A 17,161-nucleotide genomic window follows, 5' to 3' on the forward strand; every position below is an offset into this window, starting at 1 on the left:
TGGCTGGGTAGGAAGACAGAAAGAGCTAAAAATACATCACATAAGATACTTTATAATATATAATAGTTACAAAAGCAAATAACTGAAAAAGTGCAATGTATAATAGAACACTTCCCTTTTATCCCGAGCACAGATGACATATGAGCATATCTCTTATAGTGATAAAGTGGGTGGCTCTTAGAAGAGCCTTTATGTTTGTGGGTCAGTGATGAGATCGGGGTTACTTGGCGCTGGTGTACTTGGTGACCGCCTTGGTGCCCTCGGACACGGCGTGCTTGGCCAGCTTTCCCGGCAGCAGCAGGCGCACAGCGGTCTGGATCTCCCGGGAAGTGATGGTCGAGCGCTTGTTGTAATGAGCCAGACGGGACGATTCCCCTGCGATGCGCTCGAAGATATCATTCACAAAGGAGTTCATGATGCCCATGGCCTTGGAGGAGATGCCGGTGTCAGGGTGAACCTGCTTCAGCACTTTGTACACGTAGATCGCGTAACTTTCCTTCCTGCTCTTCCTACGCTTCTTCCCATCCTTCTTCTGGGTCTTGGTCACCGCTTTCTTAGAGCCCTTCTTGGCCGCTGGCGCAGACTTGGCTGGTTCAGGCATGTCGGGCGATGCTTCTTCTCCAAACAGCAGAGAAACAATGTCACCTAAACCCCCAGCAGCTCTATTTACAGGAGTCCTATGCAAACTAGCAGCCCCAGCATTCTGTTCTTCTATTGGCTGACTTTATCATGTGACCGTTTATGACATCATCAGTTTTCTTTCAAATTAGATGATTGGTGGTTTCAGGATTATGGCACTGATTGTCTGTTTTCAAAACTGACCAATCACAGAGGAGTTCAGCTGCTGTCTGAGTGTATAAATAAGGGCACAGGGGGCGGGGTTTGTCACTTCTCCTGTTACCTGAGCTGCTGTCTGAGTGATACACGATGTCTGGAAGAGGCAAACAAGGCGGGAAAACTCGCGCTAAGGCCAAGACTCGCTCATCTCGGGCTGGGCTGCAGTTCCCAGTCGGCCGTGTGCACAGGCTGCTTCGGAAGGGAAATTATGCTCAGCGTGTGGGGGCCGGAGCCCCGGTCTATTTGGCCGCAGTGCTGGAGTATCTGACCGCTGAGATCCTGGAGTTGGCCGGTAACGCCGCCCGGGACAATAAGAAGTCCCGCATCATCCCCCGGCACCTGCAGCTCGCTGTGCGGAACGACGAGGAGCTGAACAGGCTGCTCGGAGGGGTCACCATCGCTCAGGGGGGTGTCCTGCCCAACATCCAGGCCGTGCTACTGCCCAAGAAAACCGAGAGCCACAAGCCGGCCAAGAGCAGCAAGTGAGCTTCACCCCCGAGACCAGGAGCAGAGATCCCCACATACCCAACACAAAGGCTCTTTTCAGAGCCACCCACAGCATCAAAAAAGCGTTATAGTATTTCATATTTCCTGCAGGACATGTTTTTATTATATTTCTATCTCCATTCTAAGTCACTTTAATTGTTTATGATAATAGTTCTCTTCATTTGTAAAGTAATGTATAATTAAGTCCATGTATGTGGAGGTGTCAGTTCTGTCATTAGAAACAGTACTGCGTTTGATACGACACTGCAGAAAGCAAATCAATATTTAATACCATAAGGCACCTACTGTATATATAACTTGGGGGTGAACTTTAATTACCGACATGATGATTTTAAGGAAAAAATCCCATAAAATTGATGAACTGATTAAAGTGCATTTAGTTTGCTGGAACCATAACTATAAAGCTAAAAAAAAAAAAATATTCAACCAACGTTGTTTACAGATTGCCCTCGAACATGCAAAATCAAGTCATAATATAATTAATGTTGACATGTTAGAAAATAAAATAGCATAATGGTATGGAAAGATTCAATAACCAAAAGGCAGAACACATAATTACAGCATCTGGTCTTCGAAATAAACAGCACAAGTTTTTTGGAGGTACAATTTATCAAATTCATTCCTTTATGAGCAAGAACAATAATCAGAATTTATTTTTGTACCACTAATATACTCTGTGCTATAAACTAAAAATTACAGAACCTGTCCCTGGTCCATCTGTGAGCATGTGGCCCATATACTATCTGTCACAGACCGCACACAAGTGAGCATGTGATATGCAACCAGGGTTAATACACACGGCTACTCTAGCCAACTCACCTTTCTCCTGCACAAAGTACTTCCAATATGTTTATATTAACCCATTACTCAATTGCAATCCCATCTATGTGCGTACATCACTGGATAATTTAGGCAAAATATGTAATTATTTACCAGAGTCTCAGGTCCCTGTTTATTATAGAAAAAAAAAAATTGTGCACTTAACACACAATCAGTTGTAGCTAAATGTGGCAGCAATGAAAATACTCTGTACAAAGCGTGCACCAGTTTATTCTGAGCCCCAACACATTACTTATTAAATGTTTTAATACCCCCGTCCATGGTCAGTCCGGAGTCCCTGGGCTCTGTTCCCTGTATGGGAGCTGGCGGCACTCACAAGCCAATCGGATCTGGACTCAATGACCGGTTTGGCAGCATGCTGCCACATGCCGTCTAAACACGGGCCACCTGCAGGGACTTAGGGGCACCATCGGACAGGTGGCAGATGCTCTGGCCCAAACATATCAGGTTGGACAAGAGTGATGACCGTGCCAGGGTCCAACTGGCTGGCCACCATCATAGTGCTGATGGTATAAGGGCACAAATATTTCAACCGCACAATGATCTGCTCTAGCCCAATGGTGGCTCCTCTTTGTGTTGCAGCACAGGCAGCAATCTCGGCAGCCTCGGAGACTGGGACCTGTGTTTCCTGGGTGATATGGTGGGTCACCTGCTATTGCTCGAGCATGGGAATGTGACTTACCCTGGCGTTTATATGAGGAGCTGGGTTGTGGGTCCCATCGCAGGTGGATCGGTTCAAAGTGCAGTGGGGCAAACCACCCTCAGGTGGCACGCCCTGTTGAAACCAAAGCATTACAACTTATGGGTAAACTTGGTGGTCGGGTTCTGGAACTAGGGGGCACTGGGCAGCTCCACAAAGATGCATCGGACCTTGGGGTTTATGTGTGCCGAGGAGGTTGGTGGCCAGGAACTGGAACACTCGGTTGGGGTTGTTGCCAGAATAGGAGTCGAGCCGCCATGAACTCATCCGTAATCTTGGCAGTTTGCTGAGCCATTGATGGTTTGCCATCCATAATGCATTCACTCACCTCCGGGAAATGTTTGAGTACAAATTGCTCCTTCACGATTAAGATAAGGAATACATTGAAGGTACTCACTGAACACACAGTTACTCACCTCTTTGCATGATGGGCTGACCGGGCCACAGAGTCAGTGTGCAAATCCGTGGACCCCTTGTGCATGGCATGAAACTGGGTCCAGTAAGTCTCGGGCGTGATCTCATACTGAGACCAGAGCAGTGCTTTTACCACCTGGTAGTCACCAGCATCCTCCCAAACCATTGCTTGATAGGCTTCCATATCTTTCCCACGCAGCTTGGGGAAGAAGCCTGTCACGGGAGACCAGAATTTTTAACACACTTCGCCAACTGGGGTCTGAGGGAGAAGAATCTAGCCTCAACTAGGTGCAGGGGACTGCTTCAGTATATTTGCCCTGTACAGCTCCTTCTCAGTGCTATTGTCCCAATAGCACTATTTTAAATCCCGCCAGTCGCCTGTCCGATCAGCTTCAAAACTTGTCTGGTACTCTGATAGGCTTCTCCCCTTACGTAGCTCTCGGGCTCCTATACTTTTCATGGAGTAGGGGCAACAAGCCAATCGGAGGACGATGTCTTGTCCGGCTGTACAAATCAGAGGAGGGGGCTGGCTTAGTCACCCTTGACCGCCCCTCGAGTAGGGAGGGTCTAGCGAGTGGGAAATTTGAAATAGCCAATGGAAATTATGCCTATGGGACTCAGACCCGGCAACGGTTGAATTAGCCAGCCCCATACATCCCGCTGGGTAGGCACCTCAGCCTCTCAGGTGAAAAAAGTCTTTGCACCAACGAGAACCAGTTCCCCGGACCTGATTACCATCCCTTCCCTACTCACCATTGTCCTCATACTCACACCGACCCCACCTTCTGTCACAAAGCAGCTTTTCTCCGAAATGCTAGCAAAACAAAAGGCAGTGCTCCTGCCTTACTAAATGTATGGGGAACATACTGTACTACTACAGGGCACAAAAGTGCCTTTTTTTACCGATACAATCCCTGTTCCCAATTCCTACCGTTTTCCCCCTTCTAGAGATTACACAGTGATTAGCTCTTTTCTTGAAGAGGTTACACACAATACATTATACACAGGCCAAACGAGCCTCACCGAGGTGGCTATTACACACAGTTTTGGGGTATCCAGTCGGGCTTCATCTTTATTATGTGAGGTTGGCTACCCCATACCATCAAATATCCCCCTTTAAGATGAAGGCTATGGGAAAGCTACCCCATCAGGTGTCTCTCCAAGACTGAAGACCCTGGAAGTCCATTTGTCGGGGCTGGGATCGTCGTGCTGGGAATGACTATTGGCGTTGCTGTGCTCATTGCACTTTTTTGTGTTGAATGGTAAAATTAAACTCCTGGAGGTCACACCAACTTCCCATTTTCACCTTACACCCGCTGCAACAAGCTAAGGGGGTTGTGATCAGTGATCACAGTGAAAGGCTTCCCGTAAACATGACCTATAACTTCTTGAGAACCCACACATTGTTGAGACCCTCTTTCTCGATTGTGGCATAGGTGACCTCCCAAGGCAACAGCTTGCAGCTTAGGTCGGTTAACATAGCCTTGCTGCAATCCTCACCTACTTGGCTTAGCACAGCACTGATGCCATAAGTTGAAGCATTGGTTGGCACCAAGAATCTCTTGATGTTATCGAGGACCACCAGGATCAGAGCACTGGCTCGAGCATCTTTGAAAGCCTGTAACGCTGCCCACACTCAGGAGACCAGGCAACTAGCACCAACAGCATCTTCTTTGTTAAATCAGTCATGGCTTGAGCCAGGGCACTATACTGGGGCAAAAACATTTTATAGTAGCTGGTGGTACTTATAAAAGTGATTACCTGCTTTATAGTGTGGGGGACTGGCCAGTCCACTATTGACACAACTTTCGTGCGCTCAGGCTTGAGATGAGCCCGGCCTACCCGGTAGCTGCGGTACAATACCCCCGCCATGCCGACTTGGCACTTGGATGGCTTTAGTGTCAGGCCAGCCTCCCTGATCCTATCTATGACTGCTGCTACATTAACCAGATGAGTATACCAGTCATTAATACAAATGGCTAAGTCGTCCAGATAAGCCCTAAAATAGCCCTTAATCCCTTCCAGCAACCGGTTGACAAGGCGCTAGAACGTGGCCGGCGTTTTCTTCATCACAAATGACATGACCAAACATTCTTACAAACTACGGATGATTAAAGATGACCTTTCCTACGCCTGCTGGGTCAATGGAATCTGTACAGATTCATGGTGGCCAGATACCTGGCCCCGATGAGCTCATCTAAGAGCTCATCCATGTGGACAAAGGATAGGCATTTGCCACGGTCTGAGTATTAAGCTGACGTTATTTTACACAGAACCAAGTGGTCCCACCCTCCTTGGCACCACAAATACCGGTGAAGCCCAAGGACACTGAGCACGAGAAATTACCCCTAATGCCATCATCTCCTCAACCTCCCCCTTAATGCTCCAGTTTACCTCCGCAGAGATCCATTACGCTTCTTGAGGAGCGGCCAATGATCCCCGGTGTTGACCGGGTGATCGGTTAGATGGGTAATGCCCTGATTATCTGTAAACATGACCTGGTACTGCTCTAGCATCTCTCGCACCAGCTTGGGAACCGTGAGTTGGGAACCCATCTCCACCTGCTCCACTAAGCCTCCCTGCCGGGTTTCTCCCAGGAGATCGGGCAGAGCCTGGCTTGCTGGATCCCCCAGCAGCGGGCTACAAATAGCAAACACCTCCGGACCGCTCTTGTGATACTCCTTTAGCATATTGATATGGTATGTTCTGTGTCTACCTGTCTCTGGATCCTGGTTTACCACATAATTAAAAACATACTGGACACCTAACAAGCTCCTATTAAACCCCCAAAATACCCACAACATATATATAAGCATATGAGTGTCAGAGGAGTGCTACTGAGCATGGCAATATGCATTAAAACCAGAGACATAACATAAAACACAGACAAAGCTCAGTTTTTAGCACATCTAGTGAGACTCATACACGGTACAGTGCCTAAATATATATGGATAAATATCTAATAAGTAAATGGTCTTTTAGTTTGACATTTTTGGCCAAAATTGTTGTAAGCCCCTGAGCCAACGCCAAGGCAGACCACATATCAGGGGTCCCTAACGCTAATATAAATTCTTAATAACCTGTTTAATAACAGGAAGAATGATTTATAGTAAATCTGTCAATATTAGCTGCAAAGTTCTGTCTGACTGAAGCTTTTATTAACCTGGTAATGTACAGGTTAATAAAAGCTTCAGTCAGACAGAACTTTGCAGCTAATATTGACAGATTTACTATAAATCATTCTTCCTGTTATTAAACAGGTTATTAAGAATTTATATTAGCGTTAGGGACCCCTGATATGTGGTCTGCCTTGGCGTTGGCTCAGGGGCTTACAACAATTTTGGCCAAAAATGTCAAACTAAAAGACCATTTACTTATTAGATATTTATCCATATATATTTAGGCACTGTACCGTGTATGAGTCTCACTAGATGTGCTAAAAACTGAGCTTTGTCTGTGTTTTATGTTATGTCTCTGGTTTTAATTACCACATAATTACACTCATGCACCCGCCGGTGAACTGTGTACGGGCCTGCCCAGGCGGCAAGTAGCTTGTTCTACCAAGTGGGCTTCAGAACAAGCACCTGCTGCCCTGGGATTAATTCTCTACTATGGAAACTCCTATCATACCAGCGCTATTGCCTGATCTGAGCTGCCTCAATTTAGCCTGTTCCAACCCCATGTGTTCCTCTATCTGGTCCCTGAGCCCCACCACGTAATGTAGCACCAGAGCATCAGTATCTCCCCCTCCCAGCCCTTATGAAACAGATTGAGTGGTCCACGGACATGGCACCCATAGAGGAGCTTGAAGGGGGAACGGATTGTAAACTCCTTTGGCACCTCTAGCTACGCGAATAGCAGGTGATGTAAGTGAGCTTGTCAGTCTCACCCTTTCAGCTTCCACAAATGCGTGCAACATTGACATTAAGGTCCCATTGAACCGCTCACATAATCCATTCGTTTGGGGATGGTAGGGGGTTGTACAGAGAGATTTGACCTCGCACATTGCCAAGAGACATTGGAGCAGTTTGGACATGCACTGTGCCCCCGGATCAGCCAGGATCTCACTTGGGAAACCTACCCTAGTGAATATCTCAATCAAAGACTCTGCCAATTGACGTGCTTCAATCAAGGACAGAGCAACTGGGATCATGTGCGGATCCACTATATTTACAGCTACACGCTGGAAGGACTCACCGATCACCGGTAGCGGTCTCAGGGGAGCCTTTGTGTGGTCACTCGACTTGCCCACTAGGTGGCAGGGATTACAGTTATGGCAGAACACCAATACCTCCTGTTATGACGCCGGTGAGTAGAAAGTCTGTAGTAGCCGGGCTATAGTATGAGTGACTACCTGATGCCCCTACCAGCAGGATCACATGGCATATCTGCATCAACTGTGCCCTATACTCATGAGTAACAACTATCTGTCGCCTTCATGTCCCTGATCTGACCAGAGCACTCTTGGATTCCTGTTATGAGACACTGTGGTGCCAAAGGAACCGATGGGACACACCCTTGGAGTCAGACTCGGTCGCCCGAGTATCATGCCCTCCAGTTTGGGGTCCGATCACACAATGTCCATGAACTCCTGGCTCAGTTCTGGTAGGTTGGCCCTGTCAAACAGTCAGAAGAAATGTTGGGACAGGGTTCGGGACAAATGTCTGGCTTGTGCCTGCTTACCTGCTTGGTGTCCACCGGGACTTCAGCTCTCTTTGGCTCCAAAAGCTGGGGAGAGATAATTGGGGTGGTGTGCGGCAATGCCAAAGATACTTCCACCTGGGCAACTGCCTGACTTTTGCTCGGGGTAACCGCAGCCACTGGTGCATTGTCCTCAGCGTAGGAGCAAATAAAGTGCCCCAAGTCATTGCCCAGCAGGATGTTGGTGTCCAAGCCGGGTTACACTGTGACATCGCAGACTCCTCTTCTAGTGCCCTGATCAAGTAACACCCGGGCAACTTGCAATAACTTGGGGGCTCTGTCCAGCATTCTCACCGGCATCCCCGTGCCTTGGAGAAGTTTCTCTGGGCTGACCATATCAGGTTGCACCAGATTACCGTAACACCGGTGTCCATCAGGCCGGCCACCCGGAGATGGCCTCTGGTAACCGGGCACAAATATTGTTGGCGGGCATCATTGGATTCCAGCCCGATGGCTGCGATTCCATGTCCCTCCAGCTCCACTTCTGCATCGTTGACGGCTGCTGCTAGGTCTGCTGCTGCACATTCTGCACGGCCTCCACTTGCTATGCTTTTGGGGCCAATCTCACGTAGGGGATTGGTCTCGCTGCTTGTGAGCATTGCCCCATGTTGGGGTTACTGGAGCAGGGTGGGTTGGGGCAGTCCACCCGCAGATGGCCTATCCAATTGCACTGGTAGCACCGGCGCTCATGGGCAAACTCTGCAGGCTTTGGCTGCAGCACCTCCGGCACTCCACTTGTTCCATCCCAGTTTAGTGGCCTTGGGACAGTCAGCTGCGTTAGGTGGTGTTGTCGCTGGCACTGTATCGGGAGTCAGGACCCACTTCTCCAACTGTGGCCGCATGGTCACAAATTCATCTGCCATCATGGCGGTCATCTGGTGCATTCTCGGCTTATGCTCTATGACCCACTCCCGCACCTCCGGTACATATTTGGGCAAAAACTGTTCACGGATGACAATGTCCATCCTGTCTAGGAGCGAGGTGACTCTGCATCTGGCTACCCACCGAGGGCTGTGAAGGTCTAGCCAGGAGTTGAACTCCATGTAGGTGCCCCGCCTCCTTTGTCCAGAGCCCTGAACTGGGCACAATAGAACTCCGGTGAGAGGTGCACTGGGCTATGCTCATTATGTTTGGAACTATCGGTCCTGCGGTCTTGAAATCACGAACTACTCAGAAATAAAAGTCCCGCAAGAGATTCAGAACTGGGCCAAGTGATGTCCATTACTATCCACCAGATAAAAAGCCTGTCACAGGAGACCAGAACCTTTACACATCCCCCGGGATCACACAGTGATTAGCTCTTTTCTGGAAGAAGTTACCACTCAATACATTATAAACAGGCCAAATGAGTATCACAGAGGCAGCCATTACACACAGTTTTGGGGCAGCGAGCCGAGCTTCCCCTTTATTATGTGAGGCTGTGATAGGATGAGGCGGAGGAGAGCATAGTTGGTGATGGACTGATTATGGTTTGTGAGGTTGGGTTGAACAGTGGTAGTTCATCAAGGGTTAGTGGTAATTTTAGTGGGGATAATTAATGGAGGTGTCAGTTAATAATGGAGCAATCTATGTAGGGTTTTACAGGTACAGTTAATGGGAGAATCATTTTAATAAGGACAGTCATGTGTTAGTATTTGCGAGAGGAGGTGTAAATCTTGAGAGCACTGGGAAGGGGACAATCAGAATTTGGAAGCATTGTGGATGGGAACAATGAATTAGGAAATCACTGGGGAACAATGGATTATGAACACTTTGAAAGGGAACAATCTGATTAGGAAACAAAGGGGAAGGGGCCAATCTCCTCACTACAATAGATTAGGAATAATTGAGGGACACTACATTGCTTAGTACTTGAAACCAAGCATTAGGAATGCCATGGAAGTAGAGGCGGGAAATAATACAGAGTGCGACCGCTGGGGAAGGGAGCAACCCACAAACTATTACAAAAAGAATTAGGTCAATCTTGAAACACTTGAGAAGTGGACAATCAAAACAAGGCACTGAGGGAGGGAACAATGTGTTCTGAGCATTGGGCGAGCAAGAATGAGAACAATATATGAAACAGGTCACGCCGGATAGTAAGGAGGGGAGCATAGTTCTCGTTACATATTGCTTACTAACAATAGTTGCCACAGCAGACCAGGACTCTTTCACTGGATCACGTGCCAGACAGGACACAGCGATCAAATAAAGAGGTGTTTATTTCAGCAGTAGCCATCAGACACAGCACAGAATCTCCTAAAAGAGCTATACTCGCACCAACCAGGGAATACAGGGGGAATCCTAGCAGTCCTAGGTGCCCAGTGCCACAGAAATGGCTTACCCGGAGCAGCTTCCACTCTTGTAGAGGATCAGGAATTCCGGCAGTGCTGAAAACAAGTTGCAAGCAGGCAGGTTTAAATCTTCTGCTTCAGAAAAGCACACAGCCTTGTCTTGGGTGTCTCTGGCATGACATCAGAGAATACCATTTAGTCCATCTCCACGCCAGTCCAGAAATGATCTGTGGAATTGATATCTGCCACCCCGTTTCTAGATTCCTGTCTCCAAAGCAAATCATGGAGATAGGGTGGTGACCCATCAGAGTGCCTGATGTGTGTGGACACAATCACAGTTCCCCAGGCCTCAGTACACACCCCTGGGACCAGGCTTAACCTGTATTATTCTGGACCCCGTCCCTCCCACCTACCTGTCCTTTCCTGGGGCTCATCTGGTAACCAGACCCTAGTGCTGCCCCATTTTAATGTGCCATGCAACCCCTTCCATACCCTGTAACTGTAATTCTTTACTCTCGTGTTGTAAACTGTACCAAAGTATACACTGTGTGTGCATATATAAAGCATAGCCAAGGTCTCTGTACATTGGGCTGAGAATCCCACTGAGCAGCCCACATGTCCGGAGAACTGCTATTGCTTGGAGTGGAGGGGGAGGAGAGGGGCAGGAACAAAGGGAGAGTGGCTGGGGAAGAGATCAGGCTGACGGGCAAACACCCTAAAAGTGCAGCACTCCGCTGTATCCCGAGATATCGCCGATGCTCATGGGAGATATTCCTGATGGCCGGGAAGCCGCTGCCAGGCTCCCACTGACAGGCGCCGCTCCCACTGACAGGCGCCGCTCCCACTGACAGGCGCCGCTCCCACTGACAGGCGCCGCTCCCACTGACAGGCGCCGCTCCCACTGACAGGCGCCGCTCCCACAGACAGGCGCTGCTCCCACAGGGACGTTCATATTTCTCCAAAAGCCCTTTAACTTTCACCCACCCCGCGCCCAGCCATGATTGGCCAATGCAGATGTGACCTCACGTCCTGTCTCCCATGCAGTATCCACACATGATGGTCGCGGCTCCATCTACAGCGATGCCCTGTAGCAGCGGGGACTCTATGTAAGGGGAACCCAGCAGCGCTCAGGGTCAGTGTGATCCCAGCGTGCAGGGAACTAAGCGGTGCGCCCCAAGGCTGCGCCAGAGACACCTTCACACGGCGCTGGGAGCTTCATCCAGCGGGAGATGTGAAAACGGTTCCGTGCTGCGGGACAGAGTCTCAGAAAGCAAACAGGTTTGAAAGCGCTGCAGTCTCAAACCCCACAGGAGTGGGAGCAAACCCTGGGGAGCCTTGGAAGTGGCGCCTGGCACCTAGAATCCCCTGTATTCCCTGTTTTGGGGAGTGTAAGGGGTTTGTGAGTTTGTGCTGTGCTGGATACGGACAGAATAAATTCTCTTTATTGAAACGCTTTGTCCGTTCTGGTGCCTTGATCCCGGGGTTACGTTCTGGTCTCCGTGACAATCTTTGAGATAAAGTGTGACTGAAATAAAAAAAACAAAGGATCATTGAATTAATTGAACAGATTGATTTAGTAACATTGTTCACAAAAGTAAGGAAGACCCCAAGTGTTTCATGTTAATGTGAGTTACACACGTGTGTGTGTTTTGCTGCCTTTATTTTGTTGCTGCTGCGTTTTCCCTGTATAGATTGTGTGGGAAATGTGGCATCTTTGGCAGTTTCAGCCCCCACATCAGTCACATATTTGTGCGATTTAAGAAGTGATGCAAGAGTCCTGTTGATTTTCAACTTAATTCACTAATTATATTAAAGGGAATCCGCAAAACGTATTTAACACAAATATCTGGAGGTGAAACCTTTGATTCAGATCATTGTGAAAAATCCAGGTCTCCAGAATCCAGATCATTTCCAAAACAATACTGCCACCGTGTGGTCTTTGTTTGAATGACAGATAGTAAAGCTTTGGCGCCTTTTTACCTTCTCTGTATAATTGTTCCGAGATCCCCAAACCGAGTGTTTTACACATGAAACGCGGGGTTGTATTTATGATCATAAAACCAAAAAACGTGTTCAATATGTATGAGATTTACAGTTGTGACAAAGAATCATAAAAGTCACAGAAAGTGCTAAAGAAAATCCGATTGCATTTTTTTCTCATCAAAAGCTGATACATGATGCCCAATATATGGGACTATTTAATGGAATATAAAAGGAGTGACTATTTTATGAAACATTTGCATTGGGGATTCTGTTTTAAGAGCAGAAAAGACAGCAAAATAATAATGAATGCTCAAACATTGTCATTGTTTTATGCAAGTCTATAAAAATGTAATTGTTTTCATAGCGGTTAAAATCAATACAGATAAGGCATTTATCAGATACATTTTCTTTTGCAGATTGTACCAATGTGTAATGTAAAAAAATATGTATATGGATCGAGCAATTAAAATCACGTATTTAAATCTGTCAAGTGCAGGCACTTCTAATTCAGAGAAGTTATATCAAAAAGTGAAACCAATATTTGTAGTTTGCTTTATGAATGAGCAGTTAATAGCATGAAGGGAGTATAGCAAAGTTTATATAACTCACGAGTGTACATGTCAATTCATAGAAAAGAATCGTACATAAAGCGCTGTAACAAAATGCTGTAACATAATGTGGGTGGTTTTGTGGTGAATTGTATTTCTCTAACCCGTTTCCAATATGAAATATTGAGTCCCGTCAGAGACAGCAACATGAAAACGGGTAAGAATAAGATGGCGGTGTAACCAGAGCTCTATACAGGAGAATGTGGGTGGCCCTTAAAAGAGCCTTTGGGTTAAATGAATGTGAATTCCGTATCATCAGTTGGTAAGAAGTGTCACCGTTTAGCCTCCGAATCCATAGAGAGTGCGGCCCTGGCGCTTGAGAGCATACACCACGTCCATAGCGGTGACTGTCTTCCTCTTAGCGTGCTCGGTGTAGGTGACCGCGTCCCGGATCACATTCTCCAGGAAAACCTTGAGCACCCCACGGGTCTCTTCATAGATGAGACCGGAGATGCGCTTCACTCCTCCTCTGCGAGCCAGGCGGCGGATAGCAGGCTTGGTAATGCCTTGGATGTTGTCACGAAGAACCTTCCTGTGCCTCTTGGCACCTCCTTTCCCGAGCCCTTTTCCTCCTTTCCCGCGACCAGTCATTCTGCAAAGTGTCAAAACAAGAAGCGAATGAGGTAATTGCGGTAAAGCTGCTGCTTATGTGCAGTATGTGCGGACCTGAGTGAAAACCACAGACACCCCATGAGGGGAGAAAGTGAATTGCACTGGAAGACGTTCCTTGATTTTGATTGGCTGAAAAAGTCTTTAGTCTGATTGGCTCAGTGAAAACCGTTACTTTTTATAAAAAAAGGCCGCGTGGTAATGGGATTGGTTGGAAGTTTATCTCATTAAAACTGTGATCACATTTGCTTTGCCTAGTATTGCCCAACTCACACGAACACATTTGTGTGCCATCTATTTCATGTATTTAATTATATTGTGTCTGCATCTATATGTCTGTAAATGTAATTCATTTGTAATATGTAGATGTGTATGATCAACTACATTCATCAGTATTTTGTTGAATAAATATCCCTGTTTTATGAATTTGCTTTTATTTCTAATTTACCCTGCATGAGGTGACACGGGGAAGAAATGCAGACCGGGGAAACAAGTTCAGCAAACACAAATCCTCCAGTAGAAATGTCTGAAGTTGACAGTTACTCCACAGGGTGGCAGTGCTGCTTCGAAATTGAAGTCACGTGGGAATGAAGTTTTTTGCTGTCCTGACAGAGGAGACAACAAGCGCTTGGGAGGCGGGTAGCACTGTGTGTGTGTGTGTGTGTGTGTGTGTGTGTGTGTGTGTGTGTGTGTGTGTGTGTGTGTGTGTGTGTGTGTGTGTGTGTGTGTGTGTGTGTGTGTGTGATATAAAATTTTAAAAATTAAAAAAAAAGACATGTTGTGAGAATAAATTATTTATTAACATTGTGCAACTTTGATAAATATATTCACGCACGCACGCGCACACACGCATGCATACACACACACATGCATACACACACCCACACATGCATACACACACACACGCATACACACACACGCATACACACATGCATACACATACACACACACATGCATACACACACACACACATGCATACACTCACACACACACACACACACACACATGCATACAGACACACACACACATGCATACACACACACACACGCATACACACACACATACATACACACATGCACACACATATGCACACACACACACACACACACACACACACACACACACACACACACACGCATACACACACACACATACATACACACACAATGCACACACACACACAATGCACACACACACACAGACACACAGGAGACAGGGATCGGGCAGAAGGGGGACAGGGATCGGGCAGAAGGGGGACAGGGATCGGGCAGAAGGGGGACACGGATCGGGCAGAAGGGGACAGGGATCGGGCAGAAGGGGGACACGTATCGGGCAGAAGGGGAAACGTATCGGGCAGAAGGGGGACACGGATCGGGCAGAAGTGGGACACGGATCGGGCAGAAGGGGGACAGGGATCAGGGCAGAAGGGGGGCAGGGATCGGGCAGAAGGGGGACAATGATGGGGCAGAAGAGGGACAGACCGTCAGGGGGCGGGCCGGGGGCAGGCCAGTGACGTCTCGGAGCTGGTTCGCCCTCATTGGGCGAACCGCTCCCGTGACCGGCGTGTCTCGCTGGCAAGCGGGGGAATTTTAAATTCCCCTAAGACCTGCGCTTCCGCAAGCGCGCGGAAGCATAGGTGAGCCCCTACTAAAGCCGCTCTAATTGCGGCTGTAGGGGCTCAGTGCTGAGCGGGAGCGCGCGTTAGCACGATCCCGCCAGCAAGCGCCAAACATGGCCAAGGCCTAAGGCTGTGCCTATAGTTATAGTGCCGGCGACACGACGGGTGACGTCACCCGTCGCCACCGGCGAAAGTTATGTTTCGCAGGGGCGGCGGCGGCGCGGGATTCCGGGCATTTAATTGGTTCAAGGACCATCACGTGACACGACGGCCCTTGAAAAATCAAATTTGCCGGCTTCAAGTTTTCGCGACGGCGACGTTGCTCCGTCGCTTTGTCGCCGTTGTGTGCACTATAAGCGCACGCAGCGGCGGCAATGCTTTTGTGTTTGTGCGATGTTGTGTCACTGTCGCAGGCACTATAAGCACGGCCTAAGGGCTGTTAAATAGTGTGTGCAGCCGTGCACAAATGTATTACATTTGTGCACACACAAATTGCACACACACAAATACATATACACACACACACGCACACATATACATACACATGCATACATATATGCACACACACATATACATACATACATATATACACACATACACACATATACATACATACATATACACACATACACACACACACACACACACACACACACACATACATTCAGCGCCGGTAGAAGCGTAAAAAGATTATTTTTCCCGTTTTCGCCGCTGTCTGTCGGCTCCCCGCTCCCTGGCGTGCGCGCGCGGCCCTTGTATAGAAGGGCTGACTCACCTCAGCCATCTATAACTGCCGTGCGCGCACCCCCACCACTATAGAACGGCCCTAAGGCTGAGGACCCGCTGCGGACGGCCGCGCGCGCGGACCACCAGCCCCTACCTGCTGCCCATCTGTCCCCGCTGCCTCCTTCCGGCGAGGCTCACTACGCGCTGTGACGCGTCAGCCGCCTGGGGATGCAAGAGAATTGCGATCCCGAGCGGTGACGCGTCACGTGGTGCGCTGGTGAGTCTATCAGCGCTGGGTCAGGAGTGTTAGAGGCAGCTTCCCCACCTCCAAAAGGTGGGGGGTAAGTGTGTGTGCGCGTGTGTATGTATGTGTGTGCATGTGTATGCGTGTGTATGTGTGTGTGTGTGTGTGTGTGTGTGTGTGTGTGTGTGTATATATGTGTATATATGTGTATATATTTGTATATATGTGTATATATGTGTATATATGTGTATATATGTGTGTATATATATGGTGTGTGTGTGTGTGGGGACCGATCGACTGGGGAGGGGTGAGGGGGAGGAGGATCAGCACGGAGAGCCCTCCGCTCAAACCACACGCCCCCCCCACTCAAGCTCCCGCTCCCTACAGCCCGCAGGTTGAATTGCCTCTCAGCGTGCCGCCTGCATGCAGTGCTTAGCCTAAACTATAACAAGCTGTGCAAATCCAGCTAAAGGCAAACAGCCACCAGGCACTTTTCTTGGCTATAAAGGTGCAATTCCTGATAAGAACATATGTTGGAAAGGGAAATAAGGTGAGGAAGCATGTTAGCAAGGTAACACTCCCAGACTATTTAAACATAGTCACATAATGCCACAAAATCAGGTCCTCAGCGGGAAAAAAAATAAGTTGCATGCATTTATCCCTAACCACTTTGCTGTATGGTGTGTGTGTTGTGTTGTGAACCCTTGTAGAGGTGTAATGGGTAAACAAAATGTATATAATTACTCATTGATAAAATATAGAATACATTTTTAATAGGGATAGATTTAAAAAAAATTGCTTGTACTTTATAAAACATTAATGTAAATTAATCTGTGCGATCATATCTGTGTTAAATAAATGTTACGCTGTGCTCACCACGGACAAGGAGGGTCCCCGAAACTGAGGTGAGATGGGTAACAAACTGCACCCACAGCTACGGGGACACGCCTGGAAAGTGGAAAATAGGCGTCTGGAACCGTCTGGGAGTATAAGATAAAGTAAGATACTCGCCAGACGAGAAGGGAGGTTCCAGAAGATAGGTGGTACCGAGAGCCTGGGGTCCAGAGCCGGGAGGTAGGTCGGAATCCGCAAACCGAGGTG

At 48.0% G+C, this 17,161-nt stretch overlaps 3 protein-coding genes across 3 annotated transcripts; 1 reads left to right on the plus strand and 2 right to left on the minus strand.

The window, feature by feature from the left end:
• Positions 1-220: 220 nt before the first annotated feature.
• On the minus strand, positions 221-601 carry LOC142473628 (histone H2B 1.1-like). Its single transcript, XM_075580725.1, has one exon. The coding sequence runs from the start codon at positions 599-601 to the stop codon at positions 221-223; it is 381 nt and encodes a 126-aa protein (XP_075436840.1).
• Positions 602-927: 326 nt separating this feature from the next.
• On the plus strand, positions 928-1,323 carry LOC142473630 (histone H2A type 1-like). The gene has a single exon (XM_075580726.1). The coding sequence runs from the start codon at positions 928-930 to the stop codon at positions 1,321-1,323; it is 396 nt and encodes a 131-aa protein (XP_075436841.1).
• Positions 1,324-13,142: 11,819 nt separating this feature from the next.
• Positions 13,143-13,454, minus strand: LOC142473631 (histone H4). Its single transcript, XM_075580727.1, has one exon. It carries the CDS (start codon positions 13,452-13,454, stop codon positions 13,143-13,145), a length of 312 nt encoding a protein of 103 aa, XP_075436842.1.
• Positions 13,455-17,161: the final 3,707 nt, after the last annotated feature.

Source organism: Ascaphus truei, assembly GCF_040206685.1.
Source record: "Ascaphus truei isolate aAscTru1 chromosome 12 unlocalized genomic scaffold, aAscTru1.hap1 SUPER_12_unloc_3, whole genome shotgun sequence".
NCBI lineage: Eukaryota > Metazoa > Chordata > Amphibia > Anura > Ascaphidae > Ascaphus > Ascaphus truei.

What these genes read in the sequence shown, in the direction of transcription:
- LOC142473628 (XM_075580725.1), bottom strand. Translation starts at nt 601, where the DNA reads ATGCCTGAACCAGCCAAGTCTGCGCCAGCGGCCAAGAAGGGCTCTAAG.
- LOC142473630 (XM_075580726.1), top strand. Translation starts at nt 928, where the DNA reads ATGTCTGGAAGAGGCAAACAAGGCGGGAAAACTCGCGCTAAGGCCAAG.
- LOC142473631 (XM_075580727.1), bottom strand. Translation starts at nt 13,454, where the DNA reads ATGACTGGTCGCGGGAAAGGAGGAAAAGGGCTCGGGAAAGGAGGTGCC.